The 20,887-nt window shown below is 41.7% G+C and overlaps 1 protein-coding gene across 1 annotated transcript in view; it reads left to right on the top strand.

Moving 5' to 3' along the window:
• Positions 1 to 2,122: 2,122 nt before the first annotated feature.
• The window catches only part of Ankfn1 (ankyrin repeat and fibronectin type III domain containing 1), a 163,038-nt gene continuing 144,273 nt past the window's right edge, over positions 2,123 to 20,887 (top strand). The window contains exons 1-2 of the mRNA XM_013117616.3: positions 2,123 to 2,350; positions 19,893 to 20,094. Of these exons, the coding sequence (XP_012973070.3) occupies positions 19,909 to 20,094 (186 nt within the window). The 5' untranslated portion in view covers positions 2,123 to 2,350; positions 19,893 to 19,908. The remainder of the gene's footprint in view (positions 2,351 to 19,892; positions 20,095 to 20,887) is intronic.

Here is a 20,887-nt window from a genome sequence, read left to right as displayed (position 1 = left end):
CCATGCGTAGATACAGCCTAGGAAAGAAAGGGAGGATAAGACCTGCAAGATGGTTCAGCCTCCCAGCTGAGGTGTCTTTCTGAAGATCTGAGTTCAATACTCAGGACTCATGTGCTGGAACAAGAGAATCAGCTCCTGAAAGTTGTCCTCTGACCTCTGCTGACCTCTGCATGCATTGTAGTACACACACACACACACACACACACACACACACACACACACACACCTCTCCACCTCCACCCCATCTTATCAACTAAGCTTTTTAAAAATAAGTGTTCTAGAGAGAGTGAGCTCTAAAACTCTGAATTCTCTAATAATAAAAAACTAAATTCAGTTTGGGAGTGGGGGTTGAGGCATGGTTCTCATGGTTTCCTAGCCAGGGAACTCATTCTGTAGACCAGTGTCAGAGACCCACCTGCCTCTGCCAATGGCGTGCAAGGATTAAAAGAATGTACCACCTGGCTCAGAGGTCAAGAGCATTGGCTGTTCTTCCAGAGGACTGGTTTCAATTCCCAGCACCCACATGGCAGCTCACAGCTGTCTGTAACTCCAGTTCCAGGGGATCTGACACCTTCACACAGATACACATGCTGGAAAACACCAATACACATGAAATAAGAATAAATAAGCCATTAAAAATTTTTTAGAATAGAAAAGTAAGAGAACTGTGGAAAAGCAAGCTGAGCTCTTCCTTTGGAGAACCAGATTGTCTGGTTTGCTGTCTCACTTTTTCTCTTCCAGACAGCATCTTGTGTGTCCCAGGATGACTTCTAATTCCAAACATAAACTTGAACTTCTGATCCTCTTGTCTTTACCTCCCAAGTGCTGGGATTACAGGCATGTACTACCATGCCCAGCTGATGGGGTACTGGGGAGGTAACAGTATGTCAGACAAGCCTTCCACCAGCTGAGATACATCCGCAGCCCCTTCTGAGTCACTGTCTTACCTCACCTGCAAGCTCCAGAGCAACTACCTGCCACTTGTCAGAGTGAGCTGGCAGGCGCCAGGATGTCTCCAGAAAGAGGGAGAATTTTCATGAACACAAAATGCTTTGCCCATTTTCTTAGGACATGACCAGCCCCAAATTAACACTTTACCTCCCTGCTTACGAGCAAGACATGATCTGAGTCAGTACAGACTCACCTTCAAAATTTAGAGGTCGGTTTGTCTCCAGGCATAAAGGACAAAGCTGACAACACAGTGTCTAATCAAAGAGAACAGAATTATATCTGAAGTCATTATAGCAGCTAAACATTCATTTGGCAGACAAAGTATCTGAATAGAGCATTACAAAGATCCTTAATGCTGTTGCTAGGTTAGGTCTCTCTCTCTGTGTGTGTGTGTGTGTGTGTGTGTGTGTGTGTGTTTGTATGTGTTATATGTGCTCTTCAGTGACAAATCCTCCCTAACATAGCCAACATGTACAAAGCTCATTGGGTTTTTCATTTCAGAGGGAGACATAAGAGAAGCCTTCTCGTATGGCTTTCGAGGAAATCCATTTCATGTGTTGCATTAGTCATGTGAAGCACAGCTCTGGGAGGGAGCCAGGTACACCCATATGTGGCTGGCACTGAAACAGCGTTGGAGTCTTCTTCACAAGGCAAAGCCTCATGGGGTCCTTAGCCCAGTGCTTGTTGACTACTTTTTCACTCCTACTTAAAACCCATGCCTAGGCTGACAGCCCCAGTACTGGAAAGGGCCCCCATCACTCCTCCTAGAAGCTTAGGGGAGGGAGGGGTTGTGGCTGCCACCTGTGTGTTTCTGGATTCCAGCAGCTGTGGGAACATGTCACTGAGGGGGCTCTAGAGTTACAGGTGATAATTCTCCCGCTCTACTAATGTGGTGCAGAACTAACTGCTTCACAGCCCCTTTGTGGACCCTTGAGTGACAGTTGGTTCCGATTCAGTTTTGTGTGTCATTCTGAATGGTCCTCGCAGATACAATAGGATAAACACACACTGAAGTCATGGCACCCTTTTACTACACACACACACACACACACACACACACACACACACACACACGCTTGAGAAATCCAGCCTTCCCCCGCTGCAGTCCCGAGAACATACCTAGATTCTAAGCCAAGCTGTTTCCCTCTACCCTCCTCTCCCCATGCATCATTCACGCTTTTATTTTGCCTTAGGAGAAGCTTAGTGATCATGGACTTCGGCTCTTGCCTGCAGTGATCCTGTTCACATTTTATTCTTTGCACAGAATAGGAAGGAGGTTTGCTCGCTTTGCGCAGAAGCTGAGCTACAGGAGAAAGCAGAGCCAATGTGATTTATTGAATGAAAGCACTGGACACTTCCCAGCAACTTGTTCCTCTGCTGCCTCAAACAGCTTAAGCTGGTAAGCCAAATTTATTGTTGTCTTTCTCCGTGTATAAATGTGGGGCTTTATCAGGCATGGATGATTTTTTAAAATGTGTTTGTGTTAGTGTGGTTTAAATTATAATATACATTACAATATCTGTATCTTTTAAAGTTAGCTGCAGGCGGTCCATGAGGAATACGACTAAGCATGCACACAGTGGTCTGCTGTAGTGCATACACAGCCATGTGGAACATTTCTGACAACTGGGCATTTTCTTTGCAGCAAGCTTAGTGCTTGCATAACTGATTACCATTAGCTATTAAAAAAATAAATGACTGTTTTGTGGTAGAGACAGCTCAATTTTCACTTGGGTTCCTGAATACCTTAGGAAGTACCTGTCGGATCAGGTAAAGGTGGGCCCCATCATGCTGATGGTCCAAACTCAGACATGCTGCTGCCTTTGATCTAGTTTGCAGACTAGGCATGCAGCCTGTGAGATCAGAGCTCTGTCCATCGAGGGCCAGCCTGCCCATCAATCACATGAAGACTGTGACAGTGAAGATCCCTGCCAGAGTAACAGAGTAGACATTCATTCGAGGTCTTGCTTGATCCCGTCTTCTCATTTTCACGCATGTCTGGTTGGTAGGGAGAATTTGAAGTGTGGCGTTGTGAGCACCTTATTGCCTATGTGGGATGTTGGTATATCTGGGCCACAAGTATAGTGCCACTGATATTCAAAGATGAGTCTATTACTCTGCTGGCTTCTGAAAATCCTGATATTCACTTGCCTTCTCCATTTCCTAAGTAAGATATAAGCTGACTTCTGCAGAAAGGGAAAGTGAATGGAGAACGCTATTGTTTTTCCTACTGTCCCTTAGATGGTCTCCTTTATGGCAGCCTCAATCCATCTCTGGTGAGTTTGGAGTCCATATAAATGCCATAGAGTGTAATGTCCTTGGGGTACTCCCGCTGCTGTAGATCATTGGCCACTCAGCTGAAGCTGTGGCCTCGGGTGCTGACAAAGATGGATGATGTTAGAACAGCGAGCAGCAGGATCCTTCAAATACAAACCAGAGTCTGGAAATCTGAGAGATGGGGGAGGTTCCTCCTGGTCGAAAGCACCCCCAAGCTACTCCATCACCAAGAAAAGTCATTCTCCCATGGGACTGTCCCTGTTTCACAATGATATCAGAAGAAGGCAGAATAGCCTATTGGTCAGACAGCTGGTAAGATGGCAGGAGAGTGGAGTGTTTGGACAATTCCCTTGGGATCCCTGGATATCCATCTATCTCCCCCATTCCTGGCTGTTTCAAAGTAGGGATGCTAACCTTGGTTAACATAGCCATGAGACACTGCTTTCAGCTCTGTCCACAGTACCCTTGTCCATACACTCCAACTGTCAGAGACTCATAGTGCATGCATGGGAAGACTAAGGGCTCTGTGTCCCTTCCTTCCTCTGAGGGACACAGAGAGCCTGATGAGCAGCATGGCTGCATTTGATCTAAGAGAGAACAGAGCTAAAAAGTTACATTTGAAGAAACTCAAATTCAAATAAATAGTTTATCTTCAAATTTTTTTCAAATAGTAGTAACTGATTTTCTGTGCATGATTCCAAAATCTGACGTCTTAAGTGTTTTTAAAGAAATATGCAGGCGTTGTATGGGGGGAAGGTAGGTATGGATAAAGCCATGTATAGAACTTGTTTGGTTAGCCGGCACTAGCAGTTATCAATATACCATAATGTGAGGAGTTCTAGAGTCTCAACTCTAGCATTAAGATATGTGAAGTTATTTCCTTGGATATTTGGTATCTCTAGGCATTTCTGTCTTTCAGAAAATACATTCTCAGATGGAGCAACTCACTAGCCATTGACCCCTTCCCACGTATTGTTCTAACCTCAAGGGCACACAAAAGATGGATGACCGTGCTGTTGCTTATTCAGCTTTCTATTTGCCTCACTCCAGCCTCCATAAACTGCCTTTATAGTTACCCCACTCTTGATCAGAAAAGCGGGTGATCTTTCAATCATGCTCTTCCCTTCTTTCTATGGGATGCTTGACAATACCCTCTAGATCAGTGGTTCTCAACCTTCCTAATGCTGTGGCCCTTTTATACAGTTCCTCATGTCGTAATGATCCCCAACCATAAAATTATTAGGTTGCTACTTCCTAACTTTAATTTTGCTAGTTATGAATCATAATGTAAATATCTGATATGCAGGATAACTGATTTGTGACCCCCAAAAGGGTCATGACCCACAGGTTGAGAACTGCTGATGTAGATTCTTTATAGAGCATTGAGACACACGGGGAAGAACAGGTTACCATCCCCTCTGTGAAACTCACATTATGGCATAGGTGGGGAACTAATGTGTGATGGGGATACACTTTGTGTTTATCAGAACATTTTAAAGACAGATGGTGGAGAAGGCTGTGCAATACCGCAAATGCACTTCATGTTGCAGAAATGATTTAAATCAATTTTGTGCTAAGTATATTTTGCATGTAGAGGGAAGTTTCTGGCCTGCTGGTCCCCAAGTCCCTTTAGTCCCAAATAAACACACTGATTTATAGCACCAGGCATGCATTCTTCCTGTGTAGTGGCTTTAAAATTCCAACCAGAAAGCAGTTGGTAACCCCTACAGTCCCCAGCTCTGGGCTTTTTACAAGAGATTCATATTTGGTTGTCCCTTCCTAGCATTCCCACACTCCTTCCTTCTCAAATAACCCTCTGGACACTACCAAATTCTCTAAAAATGCAAATCTCAACTTTTGAAGAATGTGTTTTTCCTTTTAATTAGCCTGTAGAAATTGCACATGTGTATTGAGATAGTGTGAAATCCCTGTGTGCGTATATGGTATGAATGATCAGAGGACTGGGATAATTGATGAATCCACCACTTAAGAGTGTCTGATGTTCCCTGCTGCACATAGTTTAATGTATTGGTTCTTTATCATGTGTGTAAGGCCCTGCATGTTTTGACCCGGTTACCTCTCCAGGCCTCTTTCCTAAGATTCATGTACAGAATAGCTGATGAAATGTGCCACTGCGCATGTCAGAGCCCAGAGGCTTCCCATTCCCCACTTTCCAGCATGTTCTACCAGCCCATTTCTGCACAATTTCCAGTCTCTATATCCTAGCCTGGGCTCATACACCTGGAGTGTCATTTCTCTTCTTGCTAATTATTTCTCACTCATCATACAAAATTATTGCCATGATTCACCTTTCTGGCCCATTTTTTCTCTGACCCTCGCTTTTCCCACAGTCGCTTCCTGTCACTCACTTCAGACATTCACCTCTCTGTCCCTGACCTTTTTAAGGGAAATGTTTAGTGGTTAAGAGCTCAGACATAGATCCACATTGCTTGCACTTGTATCCTAGATCTGCCCTTTAACAGAGCCTCAATTTATTGCAACTAAAATGAGGATAATAATCCTGCCTTCAAATGGCTTTTAAGAGACTCAGGAAGTTTGTGTATGGGAAAGTACTGCAGTGGGCTAAATACTTATGTTCCTTCAAAATTCAGACAGTGAGATTCTAATTATTCAGTTAGCAGTCATCTTAGTTGGGGTTTCTATTGCTGTAAAGAGACACCATGACCATGGCAACTCTTTTTTTAAATTTTTTTTATATTTTATTTTCCAGTTTAAATTTAGATAAGAAACGAGGTTGCTTCACAAGTCAGTTCCAGGTCCCTCTCCCATTCCCTCCCCTCCTCCCATGCCCTCCCCCCAATCCCCCCTCCGTTATCCCCTCATTCCCCCCGGGGGGGTGAGGCCCTCCATGGGGGTGTCCATAGTCCGTCATTTCATACAGGGCAGGGCCTAGACCCTTCCCCAAGAGTTCACGGTGAGAGTGCACCTCACATTGTTCTATGGGAGTCCAAAGTCCGTGTGTATACTTGGGATGGGTACTGATCTGCTGCCCAAGGCTCAATAGATTCCCTAGGCCTCCTCACTGACACCCAGATTCAGGGGGTCTTGATCAGTCCCATGCTGGATTCCCAGGCTGATGCCTGGGATTCAAGAGTTAATCTTTGTCTGGTCAGCTGTTTCTGGGGGTTAAACCAGCCCAGTCTTAATCCCTTTGATCATCAGTCCTCCCTCTCTGTTACTGGCTTTCTTGAGTTCAGCTCAGTACTTAACCAAGGGAGTCTGCCTCTTCTTCGATCAGCGACTAAATGAAGTTTCTGTTTCCCAGACTCTCTGGCCATAGGATTGTAGGCTGGCACTCCCCAGATCTATGTCTAAAATCCATATATGAGAGAGTACATGCCATGTTTCTCTTTTTGTGACTGGGTTACCTCACTCAGGATGGTTTCTTCTAGTGTCATCCATTTGCCTGCGAATCTCATGATTCCATTATTTTTTTCTGCTGAATAGTACTCCATTGTGTAGATGTACCACATTTTCTCTATCCACTCTTCGGGTGAGGGACATCTAGGTTGCTTCCAAGTTCTGGCTATTACAAATAAAGCTGCTATGAACATAGTGGAGCAGATATCTTTGTTGTATGAATGGGCATCTTTTGGATATATGCCTAAGAGTGGAGTTGCTGGGTCTTGTGGTAGGTTTATTCCCATTTTTCTGAGGAATCTCCATACTGATTTCCAAAGTGGCTGAACCAGTTGGCACTCCTACCAGCAATGGAGGAGTGTCCCCCTTTTACCACATCCTCTCCAGCATAAATTGTCATTGGTGTTTTTGATTTCAGCCATTCTGACAGGAGTGAGATGGTATCTCAGAGTTGTTTTGATTTGCATTTCCCGGATGGCTAAGGATGTTGAGCACTTTCTCAAGTGCCTCTCAGCCATTTTAAACTCCTCTATTGAAAACTCTCTATTTAGTTCTGCAGCCCACTTTTTAATAGGGTCCTTTGGTGTTTTGGAGACTTGCTTCTTGAGTTCTTTGTAAATTTTGGAGATCAACCCTCTGTCAGATGTGGGATTAGTGAATATTTTTTCCCATTCTGTGGGCTGCCTTTTTGTCTTGCTGACTGTGTCTTTTGCCTTACAGAAGCTTCTCAGTTTCATTAGGTCCCATTTATTAATTGTTGATCTCACTGTCTGTGCTACTGGCGTTATGTTCAGGAAACTGTCTCCTGTACCAATTCGTTCAAGGGTACCACCCACTTTCTCTTCTAAGAGGTTCAGTGTGGCTGGATTTATATTGAGGTCTTTGATCCATTTGGACTTAAGTTTTGTGCATGGCGATAAACATGGATCGATCCGCATTCTTCTACATGCCAGTCTCCAATTATGCCAGCACCATTTGTTGAAGATGCTTTCTTTATTCCATTGTATATTTTTAGCTTCTTTGTCAAAGATCAGATGTTCGTACGTGTGTGGGTTAAGACCCGGGTTTTCAATTCGATTCCATTGGTCTACCTGTCTATTTTTGTGCCAATACCAAGCTGTTTTCAGGACTATAGCTCTGTAATAGAACTTGAGGTCAGGGATGGTGATGCCTCCGGACGTTGCCTTGTTGAACAGGGTTGTTTTGGCTATCCTGGGTCTTTTGTTTTTCCATACAAAATTGATTATTGTTCTTTCAAGGTCTGTGAAGAATTGTGCTGGGATTTTAATGGGGATTGCATTGAATCTGTAGATTGCTTTTGGCAGGATTGCCATTTTTACTACATTGATCCTACCTATCCAAGAGCATGGGAGATCTTTCCATTTTCTGGGGGCTTCTTTAATTTCTTTCTTTAAAGATTCAAAGTTCTTACGATACAGGTCTTTCACTTGTTTGGTTAGCATAACCCCAAGGTATTTTATGTTGTTTGTGGCAATTGTAAAGGGTGATGTTTCCCTGATTTCTCTTTCAGCCCTTTTATCATCTGTATATAGTAGGGCTACTGATTTTCTTGAGTTGATCTTGTAGCCTGCCACTTTGCTGAAGGTGTTAATCAGCTGTAAGAGTTCCCTGGTAGAGTTCTTTGGGTCATTGATGTAAACTATCATATCGTCTGCAAACAGTGAAAGTTTGACCTCTTCCTTCCCAATTTGTATCCCCTTGATCCCCCCTTGTTTTCGTATGGCAATAGCTAGAACTTCAAGTACCATGTTGAAAAGGTATGGAGAGAGTGGACAGCCTTGTTTTGTTCCTGATTTTAGAGGAATTGCGTTGAGTTTCTGTCCATTTAGTTTGATGTTGGCTGTTAGTTTACTGTATATAGCTTTTATTATGTTTAAGTATGTCCCTGTTATCCCAGATCTCTCCAAGACCTTTATCATGAAGGGGTGTTGTATTTTGTCAAAGGCTTTTTCAGCATCTAGTGAGATGATCATGTGATTTTTGTTTTTCAGCTTGTTTATATGGTGGATTACATTGATGGATTTTCGTATGTTGAACCACCCTGCATCCCTGGGATGAAACCTACTTGATCGTGGTGAATGATTGTTTTGATGTGTTCTTGGATCCAATTTGCCAGTATTTTATTGAGTATTTTTGCATCAATGTTCATGAGGGATATTGGTCTGAAGTTCTCTTTCTTAGTTGTATCTTTGTGTGGCTTGGGGATCAAGGTTATTGAAGCCTCATAGAATGAGTTTGGCAAAGACCTTTCTGCTTCTATTGTGTGGAACACTTTGAGAAGAATTGGTATAAGCTGTTCTTTGAATTTCTAGTAGAATTCTGCACTGAGGTTGGGAGACTTTTGATGACAGCTTCTATTTCCATAGGGGTTATAGGTCTATTTAAGTTGCTTATCTGTTCTTGATTTAGTTTTGGCAAATGATAGCTGTCCAGGAAGTCATCCATTTCCTTTAAATTTTCGAATTTTGTGGAGTACAGGTTTTCAAAGTATGACCTAATGATTCTCTGGATTTCCTCAGAGTCTGTTGTTATGTCCCCCTTTTCATTTCTGATTTTGTTAATTTGTGTGTTCACTCTCTGCTGTCTGGTAAGTTTGGACAAAGGTTTGTCTATCTTGTTGATTTTCTCAAAGAACCAACTCTTCGTTGCATTGATTCTTTGTATTGTTTTCCTGGTTTCTACTTTATTGATTTCAGCCCTCAATTTGATTATTTCCTGGCGTCTACTCCTCCTGGGAGAGTTTGCTTCTTTGTGTTCTAGAGCTTTCAGCTGTGGTGTTAATTCTCTGGTATAACTGTTCTCCTGTTTCTTCATGTGAGCACTTAGTGCTATGAACTTCCCCCGTAGCACTACTTTCAAAGTATCCCATAGATTTGGGTATGTTGTGTCTTCATTCTCATTGAATTCGAGGAAGTCTTTAATTTCTTTTTTTATTTCCTCTTTGACCCAGGGATGGTGCAGTTGAGCATTATTCAATTTCTATGAGTTTGTAGGTTTTCTGCAATTTGTGTTGTTGTTGAATTCTAATTTTAAAGCATGGTGGTCTGATAAGATGCATGGAGTTATTCCAATCTTTTTGTAGCTGCTGAGGTTTGATATGTTGCCAAGTATGTGGTTGATTTTTGAGAAGGTTCCATGTGGTGGTGAGAAGAAGGTATATTCTTTTTTATGTGGATGAAATGTTCTATAGATATCTGTTAATCCCAGTTGGGTCATTACTTCTATTAGACCCTTTGCTTCTTTGTTGAGTTTCTGTCTGGTATTCCTGTCTAGGGGTGAGAGTGGTGTGTTGAAATCTCCCACTATAACTGTGTGGGGCTTTAGATGAGATTTAAGTTCCAATAATGTTTCTTTAACGAATGTGGATGCCTTTGTATTTGGGGCATAGATGTTCAGGATAGACACTTCATCTTGGTGGGTTTCACCTGTGATGAGTATGTAATGACCTCCTTCATCTCTTTTGATTGATTTTATTTTAAAGTCTAGTTTGTTAGATATTAGGATTGCTACCCCTGCTTGTTTTTTGGGTCCATTTGATTGAAAATTTTTTTCCCAACCTTTAACTCTCAGGTAATGTCTGTCTTTGAGGGTGAGGTGTGTTTCTTGTATGCAGCAGAAGGAAGGGTTCTGTCTTCGAATCCATTCTGCTAGTCTGTGTCTTTTTATGGGTGAGTTAAGGCCATTAATATTGAGGGATATTAATGACCATTGATTGCTCATCCTTCTTCGATTTGCGATGGTTGTTGTTGGTGGAATTATGTGTGGAATTTCACCCCTTTGTTCTTTTGGCTGTTGGTAGAGAGGGATTCTCTAATGCTTATGTTTTTCTGGTTGTAGTTAGCTTCCTTGGGTTGGAGTTTTCCTTCCAAAATTTTCTGTAGGGCTGGGTTAGTAGACACATATTGCTTGAATCTAGTTTTGTCATGGAATATCTTGTTTTCTCCGTCTATATTGATTGAGAGCTTTGCCGGGTATAGTAGTCTGGGCTGGCATCCATGGTCTCTTAGTGTAGGTAGAATATCTATCCAGGACCTTCTGGCTTTCAGAGTTTCCATGGAGAAATCAGGTGTAATTCTGATAGGTCTGCCTTTATATGTTACTTGACCTTTTTCCTTAGCTGCTCTTAATATTCTTTCTTTATTCTGTATGTTTGGGGTCTTGATTATTATGTGGCGAGGGATTTTTTTGTGGTCCACTCTATTTGGTGTTCTGTAGGCTTCTTGTACCTTCATTGGCATGTCTTTCTTAAGGTTGGGAAAGTTTTCTTCTATGATTTTGTTGAATATGCCTTCTGCCCCTTTGAGGTGGATTTCTTCTCCTTCTTCTATACCTATTATTCTTAGGTTTGGTCTTTTCATGGTGTCCCATATTTCCTGGATGTTTTGTGTTAAGGATTTGTTGGATTTAAGGTTTTCTTTGGTTGATAAATCCATTTCTCCTGGTGTATCTTCAACACTTGAGATTCTCTCTTCCATATCTTCTATTCTGTTGGTAATGCTTGTATTGGTAGTGCCTGACTGTCCAGCTTTTCTATTTTCTGCCTTTCTTCAGATTGTGTTTTTTTTAATGTCTCTATTAATGTTTTCAACCCTTGCAGTGTTTGCATTGCTTCTTGCAATTTTCTGTTTATCTTTTCGTCTGTTTGTTGCCTTTTATGAATTTTTTGGTTTGTTCTTTCTTCCATTTCTTGCATTTTTTGGTTTGCTTTTTGTTCCATTTCTCGCATTTTGTGCTTTGTTTCTTCTTCCATTTCCTGCCTTTTTTGGTTTGTTTCTTCTTCCATTTTTTTTTCATTTTTTGCTTTGTTTTTTCTACCATTTCTTGCATTTTTTGCTTTGTTTCTTCTTCCATTTCCTGCCTTTTTTGGTATGTTTCTTCTTCCAATTCTTGCATTTTTTGCTTTGTTTTTCTTCCATTTCTTGCATTTTTTGGTTTGTTTTTTCTTCCATTTCTTTGAGGGATTTTCCTATATCCTCTTTTAGGGCCTCTATCATTTTCATGAAAGTGCTTTTAAGGTCGTTCTCTTCTGCTTCGTTCGCATTGGAATGTTGGGGTCTTGCTGGTGTGGAGTCTCTAGAATCTGGCGGTGTCATATTTGTTTTTCTGTTGCTGACTGTGTTTTTGTATTGTCTCTTTCCCATCTCTTCTTCTAGTGGGTGCAGAAAGAGCCCCTTACTGGTCTGGGGACCAGAGTTCCCTTTTGGTGGGTGCTAGCAAGTCCAATAATCTGGTGGTTCTTCTATTCCTTGTCCAAATGCTGGTCCCGTGGGTGGAAAAGAAAAACAGGAATCTGGGGCGCTTAGCCTCCTACCTGGTCCCCTGGACCCTATGCTGGGTCCTGTTATACCTGATCCGGAACAGCTACTCCCCTGGTCTCCCTGCCTCCTCTGGTTTCCTGGTCTCGTTGGTGGGAGAGAAGATCTGGAGTCTGGGGTGCTTGGCTCCCATCGGGATTGGGAGCTCTGTGCAGTTCCCAGGCGATCTGCAGGCACTGGAACACAGGCCGGGAAGCCGGCCTGTTTACCTGATGCTGCTGGAGGAACCGACCATGGCAACTCTTAAAAAAGGGAAACATTTAACTGGGGCTAGCTTATAGTTTCAGAGGTTGAGTCCATTATCATGGCGGTACATGGTGGTGTACAGGCAGATGTGGTGCTGGAAAAGGAGCTGGGAGTTCCACATCCACAGGCAACAGGAGTTTGTGTTCCACACTGGGTGTAGCTTGAGCGTAGGTGACCTCGAAGCCCACCCTCACAGTGACACACTTCCTCCAACAAGGCTATACCTACTCAAACAAAGCCACATTCCTAATAGTGCCACTCCCTATGCGGAGGGGGGGGGCGTTTTCTTTTAAACTACCAAGGCACTAAGACCGAAGGCAGAACTCTCCTAGCTGAGATTAGTGTTACCCTAAGAGACCAAGAGAGATAGCTAGACCCTGACACTACAAGGACACAGAAAGAAGGTTGTGTCTATGAATCAGGGAACAGGGGCAATGAATCTACAGGCATCTTATTAATCTTGGCTTCCCCAGCATATGAACTGTGGGAAATAAGTTCCTGTTGTTTATAAGTTACTTAGTTGGTTCATTTGTTATAGCAGCATGGATGGACAGAGACAAGCTTGATTCTAAATACTGTTCAACTCTTTGAAACTTCTGTATAGTATATGCTGCCATTTACACACCATGATATTGATACTTCATAGCTGTGTGTTTATCTTACTGTCTTTCCTTCTAGCCTATGAGCATCCTGGGAACAGCTACAGTAACTATTTTAACTTGTATAGGATTTTCCTTTTTTTTTTTTTTTCATTGAAAGTCTTAGAAACTGGGCTTCTGCAATTCCAGGAAGGCTGACTGTGGAAAACGGTGGAAGATCATATCTACTGTCTTTGTGAGCACCCAGGATCATACACAGGATACCTAGGTTACAAACTAGATTATCTGTACAAATATTTTGAACCACAGAGTCACTGTTAGTTATTTTTTGATCTTCTTCCCCATTAAAAAATGTGCTTTAAGAAGGGGAAATGAGGAGATAATGGGGGTGTTGGGGGGAGGGCACGGGAGGACGGGAGGGAAAGGGAGAGGGACCTGGAACTGACTTGTGAAGCAACCTTGTTTCTTATCTAAATTTAAACTGAAAAATAAATAAATAACAAAAAATGTGCTTTAAAACTAAAAATCAGGGCCAACAAGATGGGTCATTGAGGGTACCTGCCATCAATCATGACAATCTGAATTATGCCCTCAGGACCCACATAGTGGAAGGAGAGAACAAACTCCCAAAGTTTGTATGTATACTGTGGTATGTGCATATGTCTACTACATGTACATATGCGCGCGCGCACACACACACACACACACACACACACACACACAGAGAGGTGCAATTTTTAAAATGTTTGTAAAAACTTTAAAAATCAGTGTTCCTCCTGAGTCACAACTGACATTTCAAATATATATATATATTTCCTTTCAAAGGGCATAGAACTAGAAAGGCAGCTTCCACTGTTATACGTCAACACCGTAATGGAATGAGCCACCCCTTAGCAATCAGAGACACACCTGTCATGTTAACAGCAGGTGGAGAATGGATGGGGTCAAACTTTCTCTGCAGTCTGGTGACAGGCAGGTTGAAGTAGAAGGTCCCCAGTTCACATCACAGCCTAAAGAACAATATTTCCTGAGTCAAATATGTTCCCTTCACCAAGCCTGTCTGTCCACCCAGCTGTCAGGAATGATGAGAGCTCCAATTTCTAATGTGCTGTGTCTTGAAACTACCTCTCATCCAAACTGGCTCAGACCATTTCCAAAGTACAATGACACTGAAAACTTTCCACAACCAAGCTCCAGTGAAACACGGACTCATAACTAGGACAAGAATTTTGACTTTGAAATCAAGGTCGAGCATGGAGAAGCTGCCAGGCAGCCAGACTAAGTCACCTTAGCAATAATAATAGCAGAACTGTTAGAAGCACAGGTTTGGAGTCAGAGTTCACAAGTTACTGTTCTATTTTCTGGTCCTCAGGTCCTGGATACATTACCTGAACTCTCTGGGACTCAGCTTCCTTGTTTATAAAGTGAAGACAAATAACTGTTTCTCAGTCTTTTGACTAAGCTCGAGAGTGAAATGAAGACAAAATGATGGTACCTATATCTGTACAGGGTTGTTGATGCATTTTGTGGTGATCTTTGAAATCACAGCTTGATTGCAATTGCTCCATTGTATATTAGGAGATAAAAGTTCATGTCATCAAAGGCAAAAGGAAAACATATCAGAAGTGAAGAAAAACAAATAGAGTTGGGATTGTGCTTAATATACCCAGAGCCTCATGATAAAACAACAACAACTCATTTGGAGGCTTGGGAAGATTTCTCAGAGGTTAAGAGCACAGGCTTGCTCTTCTAGGACTGGGGTTCAATTCCCAGTACCCACATGGAAGTTCATACTGGTTGTAATTTCAGGTCCAGGGTTTCTGATGCCCTCTTGTGGCCTCTGTGGTAGTAAGGCATGTACATGATGCATACATGCAATCAAAACACCCATACTCAAACACATGCCTATGGGGGCCACCCTCCTTTAAGAAATATTATTCTGTCAAAATTCACAAAACTGCCTGTTTTCATCTAGAATAAATCTATGGCTTATCAGGGGTTGGGGAGATGGATCAGCTAGTACAGCCCTTGCTACATAAGCATGAGAAACAAAATTCAGATCCCCAGAATCCATGTAAATCCCAGGTGGGCATGGTGGCCCACCGATACTTCCAGCACAGGGAATATGGTAATGAGGAAATCCATGGGGCCAACTGGTTAACTTGGCTAGCCAGAACATCAAGTTCTGGGTTTGAGTAGGAATTCCTGCTCTATCCAATAGTGACAGAGAAAGACTCCCATCATTGGCCTCAGGCCCCCACATACACACGTGAGCCCACACAAAACACCACACAGAGAGACACACACCTACAATAAAAAGATTTTTTATTTACTTCAAGATGGCTTTTGTACACGATGGGAAGTAAGGGTTAGGCCTTTAGGTTCTTACTGATAGTTTTCCCAGTGTTACAGCACTGACAAGAGACTGTTTTCCCTGCTAATTACTTCAATGCATTTTCCAAAAGCAATTGACCCTATGTGTTCAGATTGTTTGTGGGGCCTTAATTCTAATTTAGCTGCTCTCTGTACTCCATTGTCTTTATCTACATGGTGATTCTAAAGCTGATTTCAATGACTTTCTAATGAGTCTTAAAACCAGGAAATAGAAATCTTCCAATTTTCCTTCTTCAGGATTGTTTTGGCTTGTTAGATCCCTTGCTTTTTCTGAAAGTGTCACTACGAATTTGCCCTTCAGCTGGTATTTTGATCAGGGTTGCATCTAGTCGTGAAGTACATTGTTGGTCATAGTTCTGTATTTATTACTCTGACCACAGAACCTGGTGGAAATGAGAGGTCAAAGTTTTAGGTAGACTCATAGCTCCTAAGGGCTTCAGTCTGTTACATGGGAAAGTTGATGGCAGTAGGAATGTGTGGCAGAAGTTCCTTCCTCATAGCAGACCTCACAGCAGGAAGAAAGACAGGAATTGAGAGAAAGGCAGGTTTGGTATAACCTTCAGACTAAGATCCCACAGCCTTTCAAAATAGTGCCACTAACTAGGGAAAGCACGTTCAAAGCATGATCCTGTGGGGACATTTCAGAACCAAAATGTAACCAAGTGTTTATTGTTTTCATTCATTCTCTCAGGCTGAAGAAATTCCCTTATATTATTGCAAGTTCTTTTCAACCCCAGTTTGATTCAGTGTATTAATAGATCTGGTCATTTTCTTACATCTATCAAGGTGATGGTAGAGAGTCTCTTCTCCTTTGTCAGCATTGATTTATCTTGAAACTTGCTGATATTTTTTTCTTCCTGTAAAAACAAACATGCACGGACTTTGGACTCCCATAGAACAATGTGAGGTGCACTCTCACCCTGAACTCTTGGGGAAGGGTCTAGGCCCTGCCCTATATGAAATGACAGACTATGCACACCCCCATGGAGGGCCTCACCCTCCCTGGGGAAATGAGGGGATAACGGGGGGGGGGTTGGGGGGGAGGGCACGGGAGGAAGGGAGGGAATGGGAGAGGGACCTGGAACTGACTTGTGAAGCAACCTTGTTTCTTATCTAAATTTAAACTGGTAAATAAAATTTAAAAAAAACAAACAAACATGCTGTTGGGTTCCAGTGAACTTTTCATTTCAGTCGTTATACTTTTCAATTCCAGAACTTCTACTCTTATTCTGTTTCATATTCTATTTCTTTATAATATTCTTACCTAGTGAGGTCTCAAGTTCAGTCTACTTTTTAGACCTGATTTCCTTTAGCTCTATAAACACACTTAAAATGGTCTTGAAGGTGTTAGGCAATGACTGCAACATTTGGCTTCCTTAGAAGCAATTTTGATTGACCTGTTTATTTTCTTGGATGTGACTTGGGTTTTTTTTGTTTCTCATGATATTCTGTTGAAAGGCAGGTGTTTTAATAATAATATAGCAACTATGAAAGCCAGATTATCCCTTCTCCCCAGCATTTGTCATTGTTCGGTGACACTTCAGAACTTAAATCTGTGGTCGCTATATTTTTGGACTCTATAGCCACTGACATTCCTGCTTGGTTCATCAAGTGACAATGATTGAACAGAGATGTTTTTAAATACCTAGAATTACTGAGACTCCATCCTGTGAAGGGGACAGTACCAACATTCTGCCAGGTCGTGGCAACTCTAGCTTAGTCTTCATTTCCTTCTTGCACAGAGCCTCTCGTATTTTTCCCGCCTTGCTCCCATTCCTAGTCATGAACATGATCTGCTAGATTCAGTAATATGTCAGAACTTTTCAAAGCCCTTTGTTTCCAAACCATCTCATTCCCAAAGTTCAGAGTAATTTAAAAGACTTGTTTAAAAATGCTGATGTCTGCTAAACAACCACCACAAAAAAAAAAATACTCTAGAGGAAGAGGCTAATTGCTCTTGGGGGGCTGCAAGTCAAACAAAAATGACAAGCATTCCAAGAGGATCTCCTAGGGAACAACCAGAAAGATCAAATAATGATACTTCTAAGGAGATGGAAATGAAATGGTGAAGGACCACCAACCTTATGGTCCCTCTCCAGTGGCTGGCAGTCTACATGGGTTTTTGTTTTAATGAATGCTGATCTTCAAGGCTACCAGAAACTGGGAAAGATGAGAATAGGACAAAATAAATTAGAACAAAGCTTGATACTTATACTTAATTCATCTCTCTACCTTAAATAAGCAATCATTTTCCTCTCATTTTAAAACCTTTTTAGATTTATCTTTATTCCACCTTCCCTTCTAAGAGTTGAAAGTTCTACCTTCTATGTCTATCTTAGCATAAGTTACTATAAAAATCAAGAATGAAATAGCTATATTTACATTTTTCTATCAAAATAAATACATACGTAAATTTGGAATGTACATAAATTTGTAAGAAAGATGAATGATGATGCTGTGATTTATTGCGAGGCTATGGTGTCAATTCCTTCATCAATGTAATCTTCATAACTCTTTACCCAATATTATATTGTCTATTTACATATGATAAATAATATCAGAGGGTTTAAATAAGGCACCCAAAGCCACATATGCTGTAGATAACAAAATTAGGAGTCAAGCATGAGTCTATCAAATGCCAAAGCTTGCCCCTTTCCATAAGAGTGAAAAAGCTAAGAGCATACTTAGTTGGTGGAGACATTCACAGTTATAAGGATAGACAACAGAAAATTATCTTTCTTGTTCTCTCTCACCTGAGAAAATTTAAACTATAGAGGGAAAAAAGAGAACATAAAGATAGCTGGAAGCTAGAGGGGTGGAAACATGCTGATGAGTAGCCTGGAAGAAAGGGACAGCTGGGGAGTGTGAGGAGGAAGTCAGAGAGGCAGAGAAAGTCAACCTACATTGACAGAAGGGGACAGATGGGAGATGCACAAGGACAAAGGGGGCCATGTGGGTAGGTGTCATGAGTTAGAGGGCAAGTAGATGGAATTTGATCAAACAACAGGAATTTATTTACAGGACTCCTGGGCGTTGTGGGAGATACAAAGAATGTAGAGTTATTTTGGGAAGGATAATGATGTAGGCAAGACAGATGGCTTGAACTAGGGTGTCAATGCTGAAGGAAAAGTCTAGAGACAGAAGGCAGAAATAAAGAGGTTAGAGCAATCCCCACGTGATAGCCTGGAACTTTGTGGAAAGAAATAGTAAGGAAAACCCTGTGGTTGCTATTGAGTCCAAGATAAAGTATTTATAGATTGGAGGGGAAAGAGGATAAATCACCAAACCTTTCTACTTCTGCTTTGAAGACAATTAAAATGATATTAAAGATATATTAAAATGCACTCACACAAGCAATGCCAAGTATCCTTAGTCCAATATAAGTGTTTTTGCCTAGCTAAGACTGGGTAGCAACTGATGGGCATAACTAAGACTAAATTGTGTTCAGTCATCTTTCTGTACTGGAAGAAGTTGCAAGTTAGTTTGAAAAGGTGCCTGAGAACATTTAAATGTCATGATAGTGATAATTCATTTGTTGGAGAGAACATAAATCAAGGGTAGTTGGTACTAGCTTTACAAGTAGAAGATGTCATTCAAAATGTGACAGAAAGAGGTTAGGGAAGCAGCAGTGCTTTTTCAGAGAGGTCAGGGCCGAGTGCCTCAGAGGTTACAGGGAGGGGAACACACTTTGTACCATAATGTATAGACTAGCAATTCTATTTTTGCATTTACCTGTCCAATAGGCATCATATACTAGGCAAGAACAGACTTTCTAGCCTCCATATTTCTATAGCAATACCCAAATTAATGTTGGATGGATTTTTTGAAGTGACAAACATAACCTCCCAGAAACTGACTTCAGATCTGGTATGAGGGGACCTACTACAGATTTTAGGAGCAATAGTCAAGTACTACTTGAAGACTGCTAGGCAGGAATAGAGGGCTCCTGTCAGGATGTCCAAGGTAAGCAGGATCAGTCCTATAGACACAAAGTTCCTGAGCACACTGGCATAGTTAACCAAGTGGGCACAGTTAACTACACAATTTGATTGCTATTCTCAGAAAAAGGGAGTTATGCAGAGAAGAATCACACTTACTTTCTTTCTTTTTCTTTTTTTGGGGGGTTGGGGGCTCAAGACAGGGTTTCTCTAGTAGCCCCGGTGTCCTGGAACTCACTCTGTAGACCAGGCTGGCCTCAAACTCACAAAGATCTACCTGCCTCTGTCTATTAAATGCCAGGATTAAAGACATGCACCACCACTGCCTGGCTGACCCACACTTTCGTATCCATTCAATAGAGGTCAGCATCTAGAAGGTGGGGGGAGTTAAATAGCCTCAGTTACATATACCCAAGATTATACTCACCCCCTAGATACAGCACTGAGATACTTTCCTAACTGAGTGAGATTCCAAGGGTTTTAAGTGTTCTTGTGCAAATGGAAACTTCATATAGGAAATGGAGTTGTCATTTCATTCCTGCCACCCGTCAGCTCTGGGGCCATAGAGAAGTTGCTTCCTTCCCCCTGAGTTTCCATTTTTTCCTCTGAAGCAGGCAGAAGCTGGGTTTGGTGATCTCTGTGGGCCTTCCCAGCTGGAATATCACATTTGGATCTGAGATTTCCAGATGGTTCCTGGAGGTGATGGAGTTCTTTGTTGTGTGTAATTGCATTGTGTGAAATCATCATGCATGCTGTTTCTCTCTTCTTAGGAACTGCCGCTCGAAAATGACCCAACAAATGCAGAATTTACATCTTTCTCAGTCAAAAAAACACAGCGTGCCATCGTCTCCCAATGCTGCCAAGCGCCTGTACAGGAACCTCTCGGAGAAGCTGAAGGGCAGCCACTCGTCCTTTGACGAGACCTATTTTAAAACCAGAACGGATCGGCTGAGTCTCAGAAAGACATCCGTGGTAACAGAACTTTTTCTACTCCCATGGCAGTTCATTGTTCAACAGTTTGATGAGTTTCATTTTTACACATAAAGTCCATCAAGACAGGAACTATCCATATGCATATTACATTAAGTTTGGATGAATAGAAGACTTTCTCCTCCTCTGTTTCTTAATTTCTTGCTTAATTATTTTTCACTACCAGACCAAATAAGCAAGTCTCCAAATAAGCAGCTTGAGGGGATAGAAGTGTGGACTTGGGGGTAGATTGCTTGTCTAGGATGCACAAGGTTCTGGGTTCAGTCCCCAGACCCTCAGCAACACACACACACACACACACACACACACACACACACACACACACACACACACACAGTTTGGCAAATATTGGATGTTTCAGATAAAATGGACTGCCTGGGATTATCAGTGCTCATTTGACTAATAGTATTAAAAAATTATAGGTTTCTGACATGCATATATATATGTAAACATACAAGTATATATAGATATGCATTTCATATATGTTTCAGAAATATTCAAAATAGAATCCAGTAATAGAGTTCTATTTATTATATAATAGGAAAAGGACAAAAAAGGCCAGCAAAAGAAAATGGATGGCAATTCAAACAATTACACCACAACTTTAGGCAAGCATACTCCCTGAAACATAGCACTACATTCTCCTTTGAGTCCCCAGGCAGTCAAAGCAGGAAAGACAATCATGTATGACCTCCCATTAGCTGATAACTAAAAGTGTATCAGTCCATCAGGAAAAATGAGTATCTTCCTGTTGCTAAATTGGGTTGCCTGTATA

Source organism: Mesocricetus auratus, unplaced genomic scaffold, assembly GCF_017639785.1.
Source record: "Mesocricetus auratus isolate SY011 unplaced genomic scaffold, BCM_Maur_2.0 Super-Scaffold_100007, whole genome shotgun sequence".
In the NCBI taxonomy this organism is placed as follows: Eukaryota; Metazoa; Chordata; class Mammalia; order Rodentia; family Cricetidae; genus Mesocricetus; species Mesocricetus auratus.
This window is presented reverse-complemented; position numbering and strand designations above follow the sequence as displayed.